Source organism: Vitis vinifera, chromosome 19 (assembly GCF_030704535.1).
Source record: "Vitis vinifera cultivar Pinot Noir 40024 chromosome 19, ASM3070453v1".
NCBI classification, from domain to species: Eukaryota; Viridiplantae; Streptophyta; class Magnoliopsida; order Vitales; family Vitaceae; genus Vitis; species Vitis vinifera.
In genome coordinates, this window is record NC_081823.1 from 243,998 (window position 1) to 267,931 (window position 23,934).

The following is a 23,934-nucleotide window of genomic DNA, read 5'->3' on the forward strand; positions in this document are numbered from 1 at the left end:
AGACAGTTATTTGAAAGATTCTATGTTCAAAATTGTTTCTTCTTAATTTCCCAAGTAATTTTAGTCGTTTTCCCAAGATTTTTTCTTTGTAGAGGAGGGGAGGAAAAAACAAAATATTGAAAAGGGCATAGTGGGTTGTGTAATTTTTCTTGGGTTTGGAGAAGCACTGTTAGATGGTATAAGTAAACAGAAAGAAGCTTCTTTAATTATGTCAAGTAATAAAGCTTTAATTGGGATTTTGGGCATATAATGAAGCTAAGGTAAGAAGGAATTAATTAAAGGAAAGAAATATGAGGTTGGGTGAGAGAGAAGAGTGGCTATGGAGTCATGGTTTTTGTTGAGTTGCACAGTTCGGCCATGGATGACAAGTGTTGAAGGCATCAAAAACGTAACTCCACTGTCTTGTTGCTCAGTCTTGTCCACCTCTTCTTCCCCTAAAAGACGCCCCTTTTTTGTTACTGTCTGCAAACCCATCTCATCACTTGGATCCATCACCCTTGTTTCACTCCATTAACCCTCTCTCTCTCTCTCTCTCTCTCTCTCTCTCTGAGCTTTCCTTTTTCCCTCAACCAACCCTGCATCTCTCTAATCTTCCTAATGAAAACAAAATGACTTCCCCTTCATCATCTCTCTTCCTCATCTTTTTGCTACTCTCTCATCTGTTTACCCATCAAAGTTATGCCATGAGAAAACTTCAAGGTTCAATCTCTCTCTCTCTCTCTCTCTCTCTCGCTCTCTCTCAATGACTGCTGTTTGGATGCTGAGACTTTTTTTTGGTTTCTTTCTTTTGGTGATTTAGGTTCTGAGATAAAAATAGAGAGGGAGCCATTAATGGATCTTGCCGAGAAGGTAACCAATCACCCTATTATCTCTCCTTTTTTTTTTTTTTGAGAATTTCCTTTTTCTGAGTGTAAAAATTGTGTTCTTTTTCATATCAGTTATCAGTTGAAGGTGGCGGTGATGATATTCAAAGAAAAGAGTTGCATGAAGTACATTCAGGACCCAACCCCATCAGCAATTCTACCCCTCAACAATGGTGGAAAACAAAGTTAGAAAGAAAACCATAACTCTCATCTCTCAAAACCTTTTCTTTCTTAATTTCCATCTATATATACATATTTTATTGAGTGGGAGATTGGAATTTTGATAGTAGTTGATCAATAAAGGCCTTGTTTCGTTCATCATCATCACTCATGTTTATTCCCATTATCATCTTGTTATCATGTCATCTATGAAAAGAATATTAGAAAGGCAAATGATGTATTTCTTATTTGTTGCCCACCCTTTTTTCTTTTTTGATTAAAAAAAAAGAGAGAGAGAGTTTCAATCATGTTGTTGCATATTGGAGAATAATTAATTGGATGAAGCTTAACAAAGTTGGATCATATGGTTTTTTTCTATTTCCTGGTAAGATTAATATATTAGAAAGGTAATCAGTAGATTAGAAAGTGATGCTAATTTTAAATTATAAGATAATATATACATACTCCTAATTTTTTTAAATTAATATCACCTCATTTTGTGTAAAGAAACACATTTGATAGAAGTAGGTTTTCAATCATACACCGAATCTTAGGGCAAATAGTCTAAGCCAGATTGTTGGTCCTTATTATTGATTTTGAAGCCTAAACTTTAGAATAGATTCCATTATAAAGGAAATAGCAAGATACTATTGGTCAAAGAAAACCATTCAACTTTAATTTTTAAGAGTATCCTAAGTTAGAAAATAAAAATTGGATAAGAGTAAAAAATTAATCATTTTGAAGACTTTTTATATTAGAACTATTACAATCTTTCGGCTGTGATATTTTTGAGTGTTTGTACTTGTTTCATTCATAATGAGTGTTCACTCACGTGTATGACATGTATACTCGTTTTAAAGGACAAAGTAAATTAAATTGTCTTCTATTAATTCTTCTTAATATGTCATGTTTTCGAAAATTAGAAAAATAATTTATTTTGTTTTTTGTTTTTACCACTTGATATAATATTTGTTTAATACAATCATTCAAAAGCAAACGGCCAAAATGTCATTTAAAACTACTTTTTCTTCCTTTTTGAAAGACTATTATCATATCATAATAACATACTTATTTTACTTTCTTGGGAAAAGAGAAGATTGAAATCACAGCAATACCGACACAAATGATAATTGAAGATGCTATTTTTGAGGATGTAGGAAGTTTCGAATTTTGTAATTTATTATAGCGTTGGTGGTATCGGTGATAATGAAAAAAATGGGATCATATTATAACAACGATTGTAATAATAATGATGATGATGGCAATGATGGTAACAAAATTGGTAAGGAGGGAAGACAAAAAGGACTTGATTTTGATCCTAGGACCCTATAAAAATGTTTTGAATTATTGCATTGTCTTTGATAAAGATTTTCTTTGTCTAGTCATAGTTGCTAAAAAGAAGGGAAAAGGGACATATTGAAAAGCAAACTGAAAAAAGGAAAGCAAATGTTGGCTTTTGGAAAAGTTTAAAGTGATTCAAAGAAATGTTACCAACTCTGATCCACACTGCCTTTGTGAAAAGCACAGTCAAACTCTGCTCCCTAATATTCTTTGTCTCGGACTCTTGGCTCTTAACTCAAAATGTGTCTCAACTCCCTAATCTTCAAAGTATGCATGTATAATGTATTTGAATGTGTCTCAACTAAGGAAGTCTAATGTTTTATGCCCCCTTGGTAGTAACATTTTTTAAAATAATGCTTAAAAATTAATTTTCAAGAACAGGTTTTATAAATGATTATATATTTTCAAGAACAAAATTTTGAGTGTGTCTCAACTCAAGTAATTTTCTCGATTTTTTTCTTTGTGAATTCATCGTACACCAATAGATAATTTAAAATTTCTTCCAATTATTTCATAGAGTATTATTTGTCACCATATTTAAAAATAGAAGTTCTATTTAAAAATCACCATATTTTTATAGCAACTACTCAAAATTCATTTGTCATCCCAAAATTGTCCAACATGTTTTTAGAGGTATAAAATTATTTTTTATTTTTAAAAAAAAAAAACAATTGATTTTAAAAGCAATTTTCAAATAAACTTGCATCTCTCTTTCAGTTTTTTAAATAGGAAATTATAAACCAAATGGGTCTAATTTTGTTTTATACTTAGAAATTGAAATTGTTAAAAAAAAATTAAAAAGTGATCGGTTCAACCAATAACTTGGTTTGATTCTATTGATTCGATCAGTTTTTGTCACATCCCTAATTTGATTATCATTGTGGGTTGAATCTTCAATTTAATGTTTGGAATGGTCATCATACGAACATGGTTAGTCTCATTTTCTTTGAAGCCCAAGCCCATTCATGGGGCCTATTGCAACCCTCACAAGCATGACTGAGGCTCAAACTAGAGATTTGGGTTGGCTCAGGTTCTTTGTCAAGGTCCTAATTATATAGATGTTCCCTCTAAACCCAATAACAGCATTAAAAATAGCTTAGAGTGTCTGGAATTTCTCTCCTAATAGATATTACAAAAAATATTTTTAAATCTTTTTTTATTTTTTAATTTACTTTTGTGAAAAAGGGTTTCAAATTAAATTGGGAGGAATGATTTGATGAAGTTAATCTCTATAATTGTTAAGTGGGCACATCTAATAATACAATGATCATTAATTGGTATCTAGATGTCCTTATATGCTTCATAACAATAAAAAAATTGTGTCTAACATATTTAAATGCCAATTATTAATTTGTTTCAATAATTTCATATCTATTTCATTAATTAATTCATTTCCTTGTTTTCTCTTTTTAATTTCTATGCGGGATTTCAAAAAACGTATACTAAAGAACATTTTTAATACTTATATTATAAAATTTTTAAAGTGTTAAAAATATTAGAAATACTTTCTAAAATCACTATCAAACAAGTTTTAAGAGTATATTTAATAGTATTTTAAATCAAAGTATTTTTAGTGAAAGTATTTTCTCTACGAGTATTTTTAGAAGGATTACTTATCAAATGTTTTTTCATAAAATACTATTAGTAATTTTTCATCACTAAATATTTTTTTTTTTAAAAAAAAAAAGTGTTTCCTAAAATTTGTTAAACATCTAAGAGTCTGTCTGATAGTAATTATAAAAAGCATTTTTAACCCTTTTAATATTTGAAAAATAAAATTTTTTTTGAGGAAGCAACTAGAAGGGAAGCAAATGGGCTAGACTGCTAATCTTCTGGAGTAGTCTAAGCCTAGGAAAGAGAAAATAATCGTCAATGAGAAGAAAGATGTTGTGTCGGGTGACTGGAATCCTCTAAGGTCAACTGAACAAGCTAACAATCGATAGAAGATACAAGTATTAAAAATGTTCAAAATATTTCCTATAATTACTACCAAACGTACTCTAAATGGTTGCCTACACTCAAGGGTAGGTGGGCTAGAGTTTTATTTTTAGGGTGTAAGGAGATGAACAAGAAATAAATTTTGTGGTAGAAAAAATTATAAGATAAGAAATAGAGAGAAAAAAGAAACAATGAAGAAAAGATGGAAAACCTTAGAGTCTTACTAAGGCCTTCTAGGAGTCTCACCTAGAATAAAATCAATGGAGGCTCACCATTGAGGGTTGCAACCTTACAATGAAAGAAAGTATAATATTATTCATCAAATTCATTCATTTGATTTACATTGATTAGCCTATTTATAAGCTTCTCTAAGAAATCCAAAGTCTACTAGGACTCTAATAATCTATTATGATTTTAATTCTAATTATAACATCCAAAGTCTACTAAGACTCTGACTCAAATTCTAATTATATTATAACTCAACTAGGTAATTCTAATTCGACTCCAACAAATATTAATCCTAATTTAATTCCAAGTAATATTAATGCTACTTTAATTACAACTAATACTAATTCTCTTTCTTAATATATATCTTGAATATTCATCCTCATCAATGAGTTCGTTTGGTAATAATTTTAGAAAGCGTTTTTGATGTTTTTAACACTTAAAATTTTTTATCATTCAAGTGTTAAAAATACTAAAAATACTTTCTAAAATCACTTTCAAACGCACTCTAATTTATTTTTTTTCATTAACACTTTTTTAAGTCAAAAGCCCTTCTTATAATCAATGTGAAACGGACTAACCAAACAGTTGAAAAATAATAATAATGGTCAACTATTAACATTAAACATCCTTTTGGTATTCATTTTTTAAAATTTATCTCTCAACCCATGTTTTCACTCAACTCTAATAAAATAAAATAATAAAATATTTATTATAAATTAACACTTTGTTTTTTTCTTTCATTTGTAAAATTATACATGTTCGCCTTCCAAATAAATAGAAAATTTTAAAGCTAATACACTTTAAATGCTAAAAATAATGGTTGAATCTCTACACTAAGTTTTAAGTATTTGGGAAAAACTAGATAAGGTTGTTGTATGTAATTTTTGGAAGTTTTTGTCGAGATTAACGTGGAGCAAGTTTGAACTAACGTTAAATTATAATAAATAAAATTAATCATTCAAATAAATTATCTTTAGTTTTACTTTGACAATAAATAAAATTAATGGTTTAGATAACATTATCTTTGCTTTTACTTCTATTGTTTAACAACAAAAATTAATAATTATTTGAAAAAGATATTTAGGTTTTACTTCTATCGTTTAACTTTAATAATTAATAAAATTAATAGTTTAGATAACATTATCTTTGCTTTTACTTCTATTATTCAAAGCGCATAATGAAATTTAGATCATTGGATAATGTTATACACCGGGACACAAAGTACAAAAACCAAATTGTATAAGTGGGTGAGAGTCTCCTTTTTATATATATATATATATATATATATATATATATATATATAGTTTTTGAGTAGAATGATATACATAAAACATATCTATAAATCCAAAAGGGTTATAAGTGGTTGTTCCTTTCACGAATGAATATGACTCGTATCTGAAAACGGATGTTAAGATAAACCTAAATCCTTAAGATTTTAGGAAACTTAGATATCCCGACAAAAGAAAATATATTGACATTGATTAAGAGAAATCCATTGAACATTCTTGAAGAGTGAAGAGTGAAGAAGGGGGGAGGATACCCTGGTGCGCAAGGTGCCATATACGAGTGGCCGATATTGCCATTCTCTGCAAACAATTTAGTGCACATTTAGGAAAATTGGACCCCAAAACCCCAAGGGGTTACCCACCCAAAAGGGCAACCAACTGCACCAAAAGCGACCCAACGTATGTTCCTTGAATGTAACCATTTCTGCACCATAGCTTTGAATCCTTTATAGCAATCATATTTAATGCCATTGCCTCTTTGGATGAATGACCAACGCCATCTCAAACACATTATCATCCACACCCAAAATATCAAAATATTTAGGCCATGTTTGGTTTTAAAACGTACGAAACAAAGAAAATAATATAGAAAGAAAAAATAAAAAAAATAAAAAAATAGATTTATATTCAATAAATTATTTTTATTTATCACTTTAAATTTATTTCAAATATTTAAAATTTTCGATATAAGATTTAATAATTTGAAAATTCATAAGCTTCTAATTAATTTGAATTATATTTGATTTTTTGGTATTTTTATAATTCTATCAAATATGGAAAAATCATTTTCTTTATTATTTTTTATTTTCTTAAGGTTATGTTTAGTTCTTGAAAAAATTGAAAGAAAATAAAGTACAAAAGTAGAAGAAAGAAATAAAAAATAGATTAAAAGTTAATAAATTATTATTTTTATGTTAATTCAAACTTATTTAGTTTATTTTAACTTTTTAGATATACAAATTAAATAATTTTAAAATATATAATTTTTTTAAATTAATCTTTATTATATTATATTTTTATTTTTATTTTTTTGTTTTTTTCATAGAATAACTAAACATGATAAAATCATTTTCTTTAATATTTTTTTTCTTTTCTTACTAATTTTTGGGAACCAAACATAACTCAAGGCTATATTTGGTTCCTAGAAAGTTTGAAGGCAAATGTAAGGATAAAAATAGATGAAAATTAGATATAAATAAAAAAACAATTGAAAATAAAAATAAATAATATAAAATTAATAAATTATTTTTATATGTTACTTTAAACTCATTTCATTTCTTTCATCTTTTCTATATAAAAATTAAATAATTTTAAAATATGTAAACTTTCAACTAATTTTAATATTTTTTTTCGTATATTTTTTGGTAAAATCAAATATGAAAAAATCATTTTTTTTAACATTATTTTTTTCTTAATACTTTATACGAATCAAACAATGCTCTTCCAAAACTAAACATAACATTACGCTACTATGACCCTTCAACGCATGATGGCACCTGACAGCATACAATCCACATTCAAATTGGATAGAGATTGTATAGATATTGTATAGTCCACATTCAAATTGGATAGAGATCGTATAGATATTGTGTGGTATGAGATTTTAGATTAATGAGGGTGTTGGGAAACATTCCAAATTCTAGTAAATACTTATTTTGTATACAAAATATTATATAGAATATTTCCTAGGTTGATATATTATTATGAGAGGAAAATGTTATGAGATGAAGATATACTTGTAAATATTATACAAAGTAGGTAGAGATGTGAGGAAGAATGAGAGACACTCGATAGAATAAGAGACTTGTGATTCAAACTGTAGATACAAGAGATGTTTTGAAAACTCAATAATTGTATTTAGTTTTATCCTCTATAATATTTTTATGGTGTAATGAATTTTTTTTTCTAATTCGTAGACGTAGGCATAGTTAACCGAATCATGTTAAAACATTTTATACTTTTGTGTTGATTGTTTTATTTTTATATTCTTCATCTAAATTATTTACACTAAACCTTTGCTAGTACAAATTAAGAGTAAGAGAAACAAATTTTTTTTTTTTTTTTAAAAAAAAACTTTTAGAAGAAGATAAAGAAGACCGACACATGAATGCAAGGAAAAGCAAAAGAAAAAAAAGAAAAAAAAAAAGGGAAAAACAAAAAATTGAAGGAGCAAGGGAAGAATATGAACACGTAAAGTTTCAGCTCTCAATTTCAAGGTCATCATGCCTAATAAGAGCATCACGAGACAATTTGGTCAAATGGGTTCTAGGTTTTTCATTGATTCGCATTTTTTAAAAAATATTCTTTGAAAAAGAATTTCATCATAAAAAATTTTAATATACATGATTAAATGCTAAATTTTGACTGATAAAACTGATTAACTCTTATGCATAATATGATATATATAGAAGGCTCCATTCCATGAGGGTAGAGAATTTTATTCCTATTTTCTAAAAATACATTAATGTCAATAGTATAAATTGATTAAAGTCATTCTCTTAAATAGCCCTTTAACAAAACTTGCATTGCGCATAAATATTTTAAAATTTTAACATTATTGAGATAGAATTTTCATTTTACGAGTCAAAATATGAGAGGTTTATTTTAGAAAAAAGATTATATATATATAAAAAAAGATAGTAACATTTAACTCAATGTTAAACACATTTTATCTCATAAAAGAGTTTAATAACATGTGTAATCCACTTTATTTTTCCACATTTTGCACATGTTATTCATGTTTCCTCTATTTCTTGAAGTAAACAAAGTTTTTTTCATCATAATTTGTAATGTGTCGGTTTGACTTTAATAATCGACTGTAAAACCATAATAAATAGTCATACTAATTACCTTGATTCAACATACTTCAATTATAGGTTAAGAGTTGGTATCCTTATTTTCTTTCCCGTTACGACATTATTTGATAAAAAATATCTATTTCTCTTAAAATATTTTTTATTTACCTTTTTATATGTCTTTTTTTATAAGGGTTTTGGAGCGTTTTTGTTTTTTTATTTTTTCTATTTCTAGATATGTGTGTGTATATAATTTTCAACGCTTCTATGTGAATATGATTTAGAGGAAAAGAAATGGAGTGAAAAAGAGCTTAGAAACAGAGATGTGTGTATGATTATAGAGAAATTATTGGATAGGGGGGTGGGACAGAGCTGCCTTAAAGCTGTAGGCATGAGGGACAGCTGTGGGATCAATTTTAAGGACACCCCACAAGGACCTTTGCAAACTGGCCTGCCAAATGCCAAATTGGAAGTATGCAACTTGTCCTTTTTTCTCTTTGCGTTCTTACTTCTTCGTCTGCTTCTTCTTTCCTTTTCTTCTGTTTTTTCTCGATTCAAGAAAATGGTAAAATGGAGAATGGAGGACAGTCCATTGTCCTTCACTAGTGGTCCTTGTGTTCTTAAGAAGGTCAGGACAACATTGTTTAGTCCCCACAACTGGGAGACCACTCTCCACTCTCTACCTATCTCCTTTAATGGACCCTACTAAAAATAACAAAAATATAATTATTAGTAAATATAATTTAATTTCAAAATGTAATATGTTGATCTCTCTTAAACTATGTTGAGGGAGATAAAATAGGAAGGAAAAATGAAAAAAAAAAAACATAAAAATGAATTCAAAGCCAATAAATTATTTTTATTCTTTTTAAAATTTATTTCATTTAATTTCCTCCAATGCATAAGGATTAAATAAACTTAAAATGCATAAAATTTTAGCTAATTTTAATAATATTTGATTTTATTTTATATTTTTTAAGGTAAAACCAAAATATGAGAAAATCAATTTTGTATTTTTTTGATTCCCTTGCTACTTTATGAGAATCAAACATAGCTTTGAGATTTGAAGTACTTTAATTTTGAGTAGATTTTATATTTGTGAAATATAATTTTATAAAAAATAAAGAATAAATTTGAAGTTTCACATAGCATATTTTTGTAAGTATGAAAATTAAAAAATGATGGTCGTTTCACATATCATCCTAGTAATAACTCTTACAAGGGATTTATAGGAATTTTGCGATATCAAATATTAAAAATTTTGTTTGATTTACCCTAGATGAGATGGTTAAAATCTCATTTAAGAGAAATATTTTTTTAGCTAAGATAATTAAAATTATTAAAAATATTTCTAATGTAAGTATTATACACTAAAAATGTTTATCTAAATCACTCTCAAACGAATTTTCAATATCATCAACCAAACATCATGCTCCCATACATTTTATTTTTATTTCATCAATTTATATTTTTACACGGATAACAACACAAAATCCAACAAAATTTGAATGATCAAGGAGTCAATGCAATTCTTATAACATAGTGAAGCCTTTGTTTTCTACCTAATGACAATTACATTCCACTTCCTTAGTGATTATGACATACCAACAATCTCCCATTTTTTTTGGTCTCTCTAATTTAGAAAAGATTTTGGACTTAGGTAACCATATTTATTGACACCACTCCCAAGTGATAAATACAATATTTGGCTTTAAAAGTGAAGTGGACGTAGACATATGACCACAAAATCAAGTAACAACATGACCTAATTGCCAGGGGAGGTATAGTACCTCTCAATCCTACTATCTCTCTCTCGTACACACAAAAGTTTGGTATAAAATTATTTTTTGAAGACCTGGAAAAAGCCCAGATGACGATGGGGATCGAGTGGGTGTGACCGTGTGAGCTACCCTTGAGCTCGGACGCTTTTTGGGTTGGAGTCTTTGGAAATGCTCAACCACAAGCTGCCATATAAAACTCACATTTATATTAAGTTTATTGCTTTAGGGGGGAAAAGGACCAACTTGCAATTTTTATTTTTTTTTATTCCTTAATGGTAAAATCCAAGTGGGTTATTTTGTTCCCAATTGGATTGAAGTGGTCAAAAGTTTTTCTTTTTCTTTTTTAAATTCCAATAAATGAAATGTGTGAAATCAAAAGTTTGGTGAATCATTCAAAATTAAGATCATATCTTATAAGATAAAATGAAACAACATAAGTAATGAGATTACGATATAAACTGTTATTTTTTGATATTAAAAATATAAAAAAAGATTTTTTTTTCATTTAAAATAAGTCAAACGGTCTAATAATTGTCATTAAATATGAGATAATTGGGATCCTTCTTTTAATTTATAATAGAAATTATTTATATTTAATAAATATTTATAATATTTTATATTTTTAAAATTAATTTTTTTTTCATATCTTTCATTTTTTTCCATTTCTCATTAAATAATTTTTTTTTTCCATTGGCTTTTATTCTTTTTAGAGCCAACTCTTATATTACTTTATAATAAAATTAATTATAGTGTAAATAAAAAATTATTTTGTAGGATTATAAAAAATGAAAAAGCCAAGAATTTAGAATTCATAAAACACGGCTAGTTCCGCGTTCCTCCGTAACAAGTTTCTGCATATAAAATAAATAAAAATATATAATATAATATAATAAAAAATAAAAAGGGAAAAATACGTATTTAAAGAGACACACACCGCACAAACTTCGTATCGAACTCTTTCTCTCCCTTCTGTGATTAGGTCTGTTTGGTTTCTGGGAAAATTCCTAGAAAGTGGGGCTGAGGTGAAGTGATTTGGGAGGAGAGAGGTTCTTATCTGGTGACGACTTCAAAGGGAATTGTTCTTGGGAAGGGATAAATGTGGATGATTTTCTTGCATTAATTTCTTTATATTTTTTAATAAAATTTTTGTTATAGATTCACTGCTGTGCTGTGATCAGAATCAGAAGAAGAACAACAAGAGGGAGCGGAGGAGTTTCAGTTTTTTTTGGTTGTGGAAAGATGCAGAAAGATCTGCCAAAGAAGGTTTCTGATTTTGTGAATCTTGCCATAGTTTAAGAAACATAAGATCTGGTTAAGCTTGTTGTGCTCAGTTTGCTTGCTGAGAAATTGAAGGAAAAGAAAGGAATTGGAGTTTTGAGTCTTGGGTTTTTCGTTCCTTGGGGAACTCTTGAGAAAGCAAAAACATCGTTTCAACTATTTGGCATAGTTGAGTTGGAGTTTTCAATTTTTGGGAACTGCAAACTACATAAGACATAAACAGTCGAAATTTTCTTTTCTTTCCAAGTTTTTCTCAGCAACCAAAAGGGGGTTTACGATTTTTTTTTTTGGTTCTTTTGTTACCTGTGAAGGACTCAACTATTTTGTTTTTGGTTCAATGGTTGAGATTATTGTGTTTTGCCTTAGTTTTTGCAGTAAAGATTGATCTTCTGGTTCTAAGATGTTTAATACAATTAAGCTTTAATTTGACCTTTTTTCCATTTCTGAGGTTTCAATGAGTGCTTGAAATCATAATTTGGTTACAATAACAAATGCTTATGATTATAATTTGGTTTTTTTCCCCTCCGATGTAGCATTCTTTACTTGAAAATTGGACTGTATCTTGTTACTGGTTTTGTTAGAATTCATATCCAAGAAAAGAATCTAGTCTCTTAGATTCTGATGTTTGATGCTGCACTATTGCAAATTGCTTGCTAATGACCTTTATTTAGAACCAAGTTCTGTTCCCTAAGGCGAAAGCTTTTATTGATTCATATGTTCCTTCAATTTCCTGATGGACTTTCTTAGCTTTGGTACAGTGTGAGAGCAAGAATTTAACCTTTTTTTCGGGTGTGATGGTGATGAAACAATGAACTGATTATTGATTTTTTCTTGGTTGGTACAGTTCAAAGTTTGGACACTACTAGGCTTTTACTTTGTTTTCTTAAGTGATTAAATTAGTCTGGTTTGGACTTTCTTTCAGTATCAACTAATTTTGTCGGTGTGGAATTACATGGATTCTCACTATAAGACGAATTTAGTTAAATTTATTCTTGATCTTGTTAATAAGTCAATTGTTGCATATATTTTTATATGTGTGTGTGTATTTTTAATATGTTTTCATTGGCCTACCTTTAGTGAGTTATGGGCATCCATGGATCTGAATTTCCTTTTTTATTTTCGTTTTCTAAAATCTACAGGGCCTAAAAGAGAAGGACTTCTTCACTGGGTATGGTGAGGCCAATCGGTATAAAATTCTTGAAGTTGTAGGGAAGGGAAGCTATGGAGTTGTTTGCTCTGCCATAGACACACACACTGGGGAAAAGGTGGCTATAAAGAAAATAAATGATATTTTCGAGCACATTTCTGATGCTATTCGGATCCTGCGTGAAATCAAGTTGCTAAGGCTTTTACGTCATCCTGATATTGTTGAAATCAAACGCATCATGTTGCCACCGTCAAGTAGGGAGTTCAAAGACATATATGTTGTTTTTGAGCTTATGGAGTCTGATCTTCACCAAGTGATCAAAGCTAATGATGATTTGACTCGTGAACATCAACAGTTTTTCCTTTACCAACTGCTACGCGCCTTAAAATATATGCACACAGGTAACGTTTCTCTGTATGCATTTTGCTTATGCCATGAAATATACATACATGTAAATGTCTCTTCTATATATTCGGGTTTATGCCTATATTTATTTGGTAATACATGTGGCAGTCATCCTTGTTAGCAGCATATTTGTTGCCTTCATTGTTGCAACCTATCTTTTTTTTGATAGATAAAAAGGGAAATATATTAAAAAGGGCTGCCAAAAAAGCAGCCCAAGGTATACAAAAAGTATACAGCTACCACCAGCCTCCACCACAAAAACACCAATATACAAAAAAAGAAATACAACCAGCCCGCCCTCACCAATGACCCAACCAATCTAGAAAGCAAAAAAGAGTTAAGAGGAACATCATCTAAGTGCCCCTTTGCTTCCGACCAAAGATAAGAAACAAACGAACTTTTTAGCCTTTGGATAAAGAGCTCTTCCCCTTCAAAGGCGATTCTATTTCTCGCATTCCACACTATCCAAAACAAACATAAAGGTTCAGCTTTCCACACCTTCCTACGCTTCTTGTCCTCAAACGGCCCATGCCATCCTAGAAGAGTTTCTCTAACTGACTCAGGTAACACCCAGGACACCTTAAAAAGGGCAAACAATAGCTCCCACAAGACTCGTCTTTATACAATGGACAAGGAGATAGCCTATGGATTCTTCCTCAGCACGACAGAAAAAACATCTATTCACCAAAGACCACCCCCTTTTCTGGACTTGATCCAAAGTTAAGGCTTTTCCCCAAGTCGCCTCCCAAGCGAAGAAGCTATCTCTAGGATGCACCCACGCCTTCCATATATTGCTCCAAGGAAAAGAAATCAAAGTCCCCGGTTCCAAATCCATATAGAGCGACTTCATAGTAAACCATCCTTAGTCTTTATCCAACACACCCTATCTTCCTTGTCCTTGTTCACCGTCATCCCATCCAAGCAAGAAAGAAACCTCTCCGCACTTCCCACTTGCCAATCATTTAGGGGTTTAGAAAAAGAAGGGCTCCAACCCCCCTTCCCAAGGATAGGAAAATCCCAAGCATCCTCCACCCACGCATCCTTAGAACATGCTAAGGAAAATAAAGACGAAAAAGATTCTCACAATGGATCAATCCCACATCACTTGTCCTTCCAAAATTTGACCCTTTGTCCATTACCTACATCAAAGGATATTTTACTACTCACAAGCCCCCACTCCTTCCTTACAGCGTTCCAAACACCTACACCATGTCCCTCCGTAACCTCCTTAGAACACTACCCCCCTTCTTCTTCCCCATACTTCCCACTGATAACACGCTTCCAAAGGGCCTCTTTTTCAATAGCATAGCGCCAACTCCACTTGCTTAGAAGAGCCTTATTGAGAATTGTAAGACTCTTCACTCCCAAGCCCTTTTTCTTTTTGTAAAGGCAAACTGTATCCCACCACACTAGATGTGTTTTCCACTCAAGAGTCCTCTCACCCCAAATAAAGCTCCTTTGAATCTGCTCTAATCTCAACCTCACCGGCCTTGGAATGCACAACAAGGACATAAAGTAAATGGGCAAACTAGACAGGGTGCTTCGAATAAGAGTAATCCTCCCTTCTTTGGATATGTATTGTCTCTTCCACATGGCCAATTTTCTTTGAAACCTCTCTTCCACACCATCTCAAACTGCTACGGACTTAAAGAGGGGATCAAGTGGGAGTCCTGGATAAGAGGATACAAGCCTACCCACCTTAGAACCCATATCAAGAGCCAACTCCTCAATATCATTCACTTCTCCCACTGGAATTAACTCACTTTTCTCCAAATTTATTTTTAGCCCATAAATTGCCTCAAACCACATTAGCAACCGGCTTAGATATGTCATCACCCCTTCGCCACCCTTACCCCTCGCTTGGCAGCCCTTTAAAAAGCCCCCACTGACTGTTTTTTTTATGAAACAGCTGAGAGCCTCCATAGCCACAACAAATAAGTAGGGTGATAGGGGATCCCTTTGTCTTAAGCCTCTAGAGCTCTGAAAGAAACTAGTTGGAGTGTCGTTGACCAAAACAGAGAAGCTTGCTGTAGAGATGCACCATTTCATCCATTCAATTCACCTTTCACCAAAACCCATCTTATGCAAAATCAAAAGTAGAAAAGTCCAATCCACATGATCGTAAGCTTTCTCTATATCAAGCTTGCATAAAACACCACAATAGTTCTTTTTCAAAATGGAGTCGATGACCTCATTAGTAGTAAGAGAAGCATCCAGAATTTGTCTACCCTCCACACAAGCATTTTGAGCCTCTGAGATCACTTTTCCAACCACCTTTTTTAGCCTATTGGCTAACACCTTAGCTAACCATTTATACAAACCGCCCACCAAACTGATTGGTCTAAAATCCCTTAAATCCTCTGCACCCCCCCCTTTTTCTTTGGGATTAACACCAGAAAGGTTGCATTTAAGCTCTTCACAAATCTTCCATTTTCATGAAACTCCCTAAAGAAACCCATGACTTCAACTTTCACAAACTCCCATGAAAGCTACCAAAAAGCCATTGGAAAGCCATCCGGTCCTGGAGCTTTCTCACCTCTAAGGTCCATTAGAGCCCCGAATGCCTCCTCCTCTAAAAAGGGCTCCTCCAACCTATCTTTTTAGTTCTCATGCTTCATCAATGAGGGCATTTGCAGTTATTCGCCCTTCAATTCAAGCATATTTAGCCCTAATACAGGCTATTTAATGTCCTTCCTTTTCTGGCTTTTTCTTTTCCCTATTTGTTTGTTCATTGGTGATTTTCTGAATTCTTGTTTTTCTATTGCAGCAAATGTGTATCATCGAGATCTTAAACCCAAGAATATATTGGCAAATGCAAATTGCAAGCTCAAAATTTGTGATTTTGGATTAGCAAGAGTTGCATTTAATGATACCCCTACAACAATATTTTGGACAGTACGTTGTTATTGATATTGCCTTTTTTGCATATGCAATTTATAGATGTTTATTATTTTCTATGTATTTGTGAAACTATATCCTTTTTAGTGTTGCTTATCATATACCTTGCAGGACTATGTTGCTACAAGATGGTATAGGGCTCCGGAGCTGTGTGGGTCATTCTTCTCTAAGGTATGGTTTTCCCACCATGTGCGTCCTGTTTGTGTTCAGATCCGATGGAAAATAATTGGCATGTGGTCTATGGTTTCATAGATAAAAATGATTGGTACTCTTTTTTTATTGGTTTCTTTGTTACATGCCCCTATTTAAGCAAGGTGGACATGCATAGCTCTTTCTAAGTTCATTTAACTTTAATTGATGGGTTTTGCCTCAGCAGACCTGTTACTAGATTTTATTTGTATGTTTTTTCATCATGGCTCTGTTTAAATATTTTTGTTTGCCCATAATAATATTTATATGGACTTCTCTTTAGGGTCTATTGTAAATTTTCTAAAATCATATTTGCTATTTCATTTTGCATTGGCCATTGTTTTTAAGAATATTGGCTTATATGATATTTAGGTTATATTAGTTCCTTTGACTTTGGATGCATATTGAGAATATCCTAATATCGTCAGGGAGGGTCTTACATTAGATGAACCCATTTTCTAGCTCTCAATTTTTTGCACTATATATTAGAAAAGATATTAAAGAGGAATGCAAGGATTCCAATCCCACAACCACCCTCCCACCCACTCCACCACACCACACCACCACCAACCCATAGTGATATAAAAAGAAGCTCATTATACTCATTCAGATTTATCTCATTTTCATGTTCTAGAACTATATTTAATGTTTTTCACCAGTAGGTTACATTATAATATTTGCACAATTAGAGTTCCTTTAAATATTTTCAGCATTTTTTATCGAATCTTAATCCTGTGCATGCACATCAACAAGACAGTATAGTTGCTTATCACAATATTTGAAGTTTCTTCATTATTTTTTGTGCTTTGTGTGATAGGAAAGTTGTTGGGTGAAGAAAAAAATATAGAGCAATCAGTCAAAAGTAGTTCAATTTTACAGGCAAATATGGTCTATATAATGTCTTCAATTCAAATAATTGTATGGCTCATGTTGATGGATTAGAATTAAAAAAATCCAGTAATATCCCCACAACATCAAAGCATGCACCATATGTGTGAGGTTATGGGTGCTACCTTCAATTTATTTATCAAGAAAGAATATGTTTATCAATTCCATACTAGTTTTTTGGAGCATATTTTAGTATCATGGATTTCATCTTTGTTCTCACTCAGGGATTACTGTAGCTAACTAACTATGATTCAACTAAACTAATAAGCACAACAAGTCCTTATCTCAGCTATGTAGGAGTTACTATGATTATCTTTAAGTCCTTAGCTATATAGGAGTCACCATGATAATTTTTTTCTTTCCTAATCTTCTTATGCTGCATCTTTTCTTGAAAAACACTGGTAAATATGTTTTCTTTCTTTGATGCCTGAACAATACTGTTTGCTGATCATATTTTCAAATTCCATTCAATGCTTTTTTTTCATGTGTTAATTTCAATTCTATTCTTCTTGAAATGCCACTGATCTGTTTCAACATCCTCATCTCAGGTACACTCTTTTTCTATAACTAAATTGTCCATAGGGTCAAAAGGCTTCTGATGCTTGGAATTTGGCTTAATAATATGTTAAATAAAGTTCAAAATTATGTGGAAACTACAAAATTAGATAGGTCTCTCTATCCAGAAGATAACTCATGAAAGAATCGCATATTTCAGTCATGAAGAACTTTTTATTTTAAGTTTATCTCATTTTATTTTATGTAGACATTGATTTTAGCCATCTCCAAAGCGGGCCTCCTTTATGGAGACCATTTCGTAAAGTGCTTTCTTGGAAGTCTATCTTCATGAAGGATCCCTTTTATAACAAATTGTGCCAAACACAGCCTTAGACCATTGAAATACATTTTAATTATTTACTAGAGCTTCATTGGTTCCTTTATCTTTATCTACCATGACACAAGGTGCAAACATTTTTACCTAAAAGCGACGGAAAAGGTTTCTCGTTGATGAGCTGTTGCTTGAATGTTGAAACAGCAGATTTATTTCAGTTTAGGATGTGAGTGTTTGACAGGAAAGTCTGTATTAAATTACTTTTGGTAAGGGAGGATCGTTGAACTCTCCTGGTAGTTGAAATACACCATTCAGTTAACTATACTAGGTTTCTCTGGTCCAGTATGATTGCAGTGTGATTTTTCTTTTTTTTCAATTCTAGTAAAATACCTGATTTGTGTTATGGCTTGAATTCTAAGACAGCTAATTTCTTTCTGTATAGAATGTCTTATTGAGTGCTTTTAAAGTCAGTAGTAATGCCTAGATTAAAATAATTCTTGTTCAGGGAGGATATTGAACTCTCCTGGAAGTTGAAATATCTCTCATTCAGGTAATTGTGTCAGGTCTGATGTCCGTTTCTCTGGAGCGGTTTAATTGTGGGTAACTTTCTAATTAAAATATGATAGACTTACTTGTGTTGCAATTGTTGCAGTATACACCCGCAATTGATATTTGGAGTATTGGCTGCATTTTTGCTGAGGTATTGACTGGGAAACCACTGTTTCCTGGTAAAAGTGTCGTTCATCAGTTAGATTTGATGACTGATCTTCTTGGGACACCTTCATTGGATGCGATTTCTAAAGTATGAGTCATTGCTCAGTCTTTTGTGTATCTTCTTGATATGCTAGTTATAATTTGCTTATCAAGGCTTTCCTCTAAAATGGATGCAGGTTCGAAATGACAAGGCAAGAAAATACTTGACAGAGATGCGGAAAAAGCATCCTGTGCCATTTTCACAGAAATTTCCTAATGCAGATCCTTTGGCACTACGGCTATTAGAAAGATTGTTAGCATTTGATCCGATGGACCGGCCTACCGCTGAAGAGGTCTGTGCTCTATGTTATTGAGTTCCTTGCTCCATGCATGCTATCTTCAAGATGCAAGCCATTTTTTTTTCTTTCCTATTACTTCATACTCTTAACAGGAGCACGTTAAGCATATTTCTGTTTTATGTCTGAACTACTGAATTCTGTCCTATCAAAATAATTTGGATGGGCACTTTTCTGTTTGCTTTTCCAGGCACTGGCTGATCCTTACTTTAAGGGCCTGGCCAAAGTTGAGAGAGAACCTTCTTGTCAGTCAATCTCGAAGTTAGAGTTTGACTTTGAGAGGCGAAGGGTGACAAAGGAAGATGTTAAAGAACTAATCTTTCGGGAGATACTAGAATACCATCCTCAGTTACTCAAAGACTACATTAACAGAACTGAAGAAACAAATGTTCTATATCCTAGGTTCTAAATGCTTTTTCACTACCATGTGTAGTTATTTTTTTATTCTTATTTTATGTTTTGATAAATCAATTCCATACCCTTTATCTCCTTCACTTGTCTGTGTGAAATTATAGCATATTTTTTCTATGCAGTGCTATTGGCCAATTCCGAAAGCATTTTGCACATTTTGAGGAAAATGGTGGAAGAAGTGGACCAGTAATTCCTCCGGAGAGGAAGCATGTCTCCCTCCCAAGGTAGGATAATTTAGAGGTTAATTTTACATCAGTTCAATTCTGGCTACAGTCAAAACCATGAAAAAAGGGGAAAATGAAAAAGAAAAAGTGAGCAAAAATTCCCACTTGTGATATTCACTGTGAACTTTTTTTTTGTATTCTTTCATTAGTTCACTTAAGTTAATTGTGAAGGGTTTAAATCTTTCAAAGTTGGTCATTCAGAGGGCATAAGGTCACTCTTAGTACATACCTTTTCTTTTAAACAATCCTTATGATTATGTTTTTATCATTGCAGGTCTACAGTTGTTCATTCAAGCACAGCTACTCTTAATGCGCACCCAAATTTAACCTCATTTGAGAACCAGAAAATTGCAGAAGAGGCTTGTAAGAACTACAGAGTCACTGGTACGATTTCAGGAAATCTAATGAAAGCATCTCGGCCACCACCAAGGGTACCAACAGGTCTGGGTATCCTTTGTTTTGATTTGGTTCAATCAGCATTCACTTTTCTCAGCACTTTTCTATAAGTCATATATTTCATATGCAACATGCTTGTTGAGTTGTCTCTCCTCTCAAAAAATTAAGCATTATGAGGTTAAACATTAGAGTTGTGAAAAACTTTTATGATCTTGTGGTTCTATTTTTAAATCTTGGAAGAGCTTCAAGGTTTTAACTAGCATTGAAGAGAGTATTCATTCAGTCTTTGTTATCCCATGTGGGAATGATTTGGGACAGAAAATTTGAAGATTCTCTAGGTATATGTGTAATATGGTCCAGTAATCCGTTTTTGCAGTTAGCTGTTTTGCTAGTGGGCTTGCTTATGCTAGTATTTTTAATGTTTCTCTGCTCCATTTTCCTCACCATTCAAACAATTTAAATTGTTTCTGTTGTCTCTCTCTTCAGCAAAACCAGGTAGAGTTGTGGGGCCTGTCCTACCTTACGAGAATGGAAGAAATCTCAAAGATACCTTAACAAGCATTGCAACTCTCCCTCAATCTGTCTCACCAAATTGCATTTTTAGAACGAATACAATAAGTCAAGAGAAGTCAACAACAGAAGCTTTAAAGGATTCTTCACAAGACAAGCAGCCATCTCCTCAAAGTAACATGGCAACCAAACCTGCCCCAGTCACGGGCATTGACATCAACATCAACCCATACCAACCGCAACCCAAGGCAGACCAATTAAACCAGCGAATAGCAATTGACCTAAAGCTGTTGCAGGCACAATCGCAGTTTAGTGCAATTGGCACTCCCGCTGTTGCAGTACCAGCATCACATCCCCTACATTAACTGGATGCAGAAATGTTGGAGCTGTACAGTTTGGGCTACTATTGCAGGGATGCTTTGGAGCAAATGGATCATGGAGCACAAAAGCTGTGGATGCCTCTTCTCATAAGAGAGTGAGGTTGATGTTGGGTTCTCCCACAATTTGGTTTGCTGATTGCGTCCCTATGGGATTTGTATAAATTATGTCATTGAATGTATGAGACAGAATAATTGTTTCTCTAACTTTTAATGATAGGAAGCCTCTTTTAACCAAATTTCCAAGCTTTTTCTTTCTATGTACATGGTTTTGATGACTGGTTAAATTTTAGGTGCAGTAGCAAACAGGATGAGCAGATTAATTGGAAGAGAGAGGTCTAGGCTCTTGAAGGAGTTATGAAAAGGATGCCCATATGCCTTCCTGTTTTGCAAAACCCAAGTGAAAAGAATGTTAATTTTGCTCCATAGGAATCAAGTCGAACACAATTGATAAGCCACACTCACCGTGTCTCTACCTCTTGCTTTTATATGACTTCTTCTTGCATCATCACAGCACAAACATTATTTGATTCCAAATTAAGAGCAATGCCTATTATACCCCCTTCAATTTCTTTTAATTCACATGTCATTATTTCCTTCAAAGTATGATGCTAGTATTAACAATTTTTACTTCTCCATTATATTTCTCAATGTGTTGGTGGATACCCCTATGCAAGGGGAGCTTAATTCCTGTTGTCATCACCATCCCCCATCGGGTGAGGATGAGGTGTGGGACAGTGAGAAGCAGAGGAGTGTTCATGATAGGGTAGAAAGAGGCTTTCAATTGGACCTAAACTCATATCAATTAGGGTCTTTGTTCCTCCTTGGGCTTTACAAGTAAATGGTCTAAATATATACAAAAACTCATATCATGTGAAAATGTCAGCATTATAAGTGCATCGCATCTCTTAAGCGTTTTGTTGAAGAGTTGTCATGCTTCTTCCTTAGAAATCGATTCCACCTTGATATTTTCTTTGCACCCCATTCTTAGGCACACATCCTTTGATCTAGTGGTTATGATCAATGTTCCTCCATCAACTCCAATGGGAATTCCAACCTCTTGTGGTGCATAAACTTCCCATACATCATCTAATATAAGAACAAATTTCTTTATTTTATGCATTACGTTAAATAATCAAGCGGATCTTATCCTTTAATCTTCTTCATTTGATGAATATAATTTCACCTTTTTAGCAATATCATCTTCCAACCTACAAATGCTTGATTCTTTTGATAGCAATAAACATGGCCAAAGGTATCCTTATTTTCCAATAGTCGATTATGAATACGAGTAACAACAATTGTTTTACCTACTCCCCTCATCCCCCAAACTCCAATGCTTTGGATTTCACCTTTCTCTAAGCGTGTCCAAATCCTCCCCATTTTATTTATTTATTTATTTATTTATTTTTGTGGTTTCTCCAATCAATTGTTTTGTTAGTAATGCCTCTCCTTCATCTTGAGATACATCAATCAAAAGCCCTTCAAAAATTTACCCCACTCAAGTAGCTCATCCACTTTTTTCATATTATCTTGAAATCGCCTTAGTAATCTTATTCTTGAGAAACATATTCTCTTTCCGACTTCTTGCTCTAGCTTTTGCACACCATCTTTTATTTGTTACACTTCTCTCAACCAATTTTCAACTTCCTTCTTTTCCTTCTTTCAACATTGATATCCTGCATTTTCTAATTTAGTAATGATATCGTCTTCACAACTCTTCAATCTTTCTATTTTCTCTCTTAAATTCGAACCATTCTCATCAAGAATCTTGTAATTGTTTAAGCATTCATAAATGAATGACTACATATCTTTCAATAGCCCAATGCTTGTTGATGCACCTTCCACGTAATGCATTGCACCACACACCTGATTAAGAAACTTGGTCATTAATATTTCAACTAAAAGAATAAAAATATCAAGCAACATTGGAAATCCCTAATAAATTGATATTTTACTAAAAGAAAAAAATGGATGATTATTAAGATAATATAAATCTCGTTAGTAATAAATCATAATAGCAATAATATTTTCTTAAGTTAATGAAATAGTAGTCATTCACAATTTAGTAAAAATAAGTCTTAGATGACAAAGTTGTGATGATTATTGTATTCAAAGAAAGAGAAAGTATCGTCGTTATTCGATTCTTGCTATAAGTAGCTTTATTGCTTATTTATGCTAATTTGGAAGTTAAAAATCCCAAGTATGTTTTTAAAGGTCATTAAATTCAAGGCTACCCAAATATTATCTTCCTAACTCTTTAGGAAATTAAAACTAAACACTCTGAAAAAACACAATGCAAGAGTAGGTGGAAAGCCAAATATCAACATAATTTTATCAATTGAGCCATGGACTTTTTTCACATACTTGTATAATTCCTTAAAATTACTATTAAGTTTTCAAATTTTAGAGACTTATAAATTTAAATAAAAATTATTTTGGTTTTTCCTAAGCTATCCCCAATTTTTCTCCAAAGGAGCAATCAAATTTATTTCTAGCTAACCAGGGCAAAACCTTCCCACTTTATTAAGCATGTCATTAACATCAATTCTCATATATGTATATAAAATGACATTAAACATGATTTTAAGTAATTATAAGAAGTCAAACTATTAAGGAAACACAATAAAAAAAGAAAAAGAAAAAGAAAAAAGGAAAGAAATCCTTAATCCTTTAATACTAACCAACATTTACCATTACATATATGATACCATTCAACAATGAACTACACAAGAAACCCATGCAATCATAGTAAGTCTAAAAAAATGGAGTATTAATACTTGTGAACAATTATCAACTCAAAAAAAAAAAAAAACACAAAAGTAATAGCAAAGAACTGAAGACAAGCTGAAAATAAGTTGTACCTCGTTTATATGATTTGTCTGAAAGAAGCTTGATAACAAAGAAGCATAAAATTGTGATGAAAACACTCGGAGCAGAAG

General features: G+C 32.1%; 1 protein-coding gene and 1 long non-coding RNA gene across 2 annotated transcripts; both read left to right on the forward strand.

Moving 5' to 3' along the window:
* The first annotated feature begins 296 nt into the window (after window positions 1-296).
* LOC104877475 (uncharacterized) lies at window positions 297-1,187 on the forward strand. Its single transcript, XR_784561.3, has 3 exons — window positions 297-699; window positions 800-849; window positions 939-1,187. It is a non-coding gene; the product is annotated as an uncharacterized LOC104877475 (long non-coding RNA).
* Window positions 1,188-11,288: 10,101 nt separating this feature from the next.
* Window positions 11,289-21,231, forward strand: LOC100250338 (mitogen-activated protein kinase 19). The gene is made up of 10 exons (XM_002285605.3): window positions 11,289-11,654; window positions 12,809-13,217; window positions 15,989-16,116; window positions 16,231-16,290; window positions 18,678-18,827; window positions 18,916-19,071; window positions 19,265-19,476; window positions 19,608-19,709; window positions 19,984-20,150; window positions 20,592-21,231. The coding sequence occupies exons 1-10, from the start codon at window positions 11,631-11,633 to the stop codon at window positions 20,978-20,980; spliced, it is 1,797 nt and encodes a 598-aa protein (XP_002285641.1). The 5' UTR covers window positions 11,289-11,630; the 3' UTR covers window positions 20,981-21,231.
* The last annotated feature ends 2,703 nt before the right edge of the window (window positions 21,232-23,934 follow it).

Coding starts and splice junctions, on each gene's coding strand:
- LOC100250338 (XM_002285605.3), top strand. CDS start 11,631: ATGCAGAAAGATCTGCCAAAGAAG. Junction 18,828..18,915: donor CATTGGATGCGATTTCTAAA/GTATGAGTCATT, acceptor AAATGGATGCAG/GTTCGAAATGACAAGGCAAG. Junction 19,710..19,983: donor AAGCATGTCTCCCTCCCAAG/GTAGGATAATTT, acceptor TTATCATTGCAG/GTCTACAGTTGTTCATTCAA.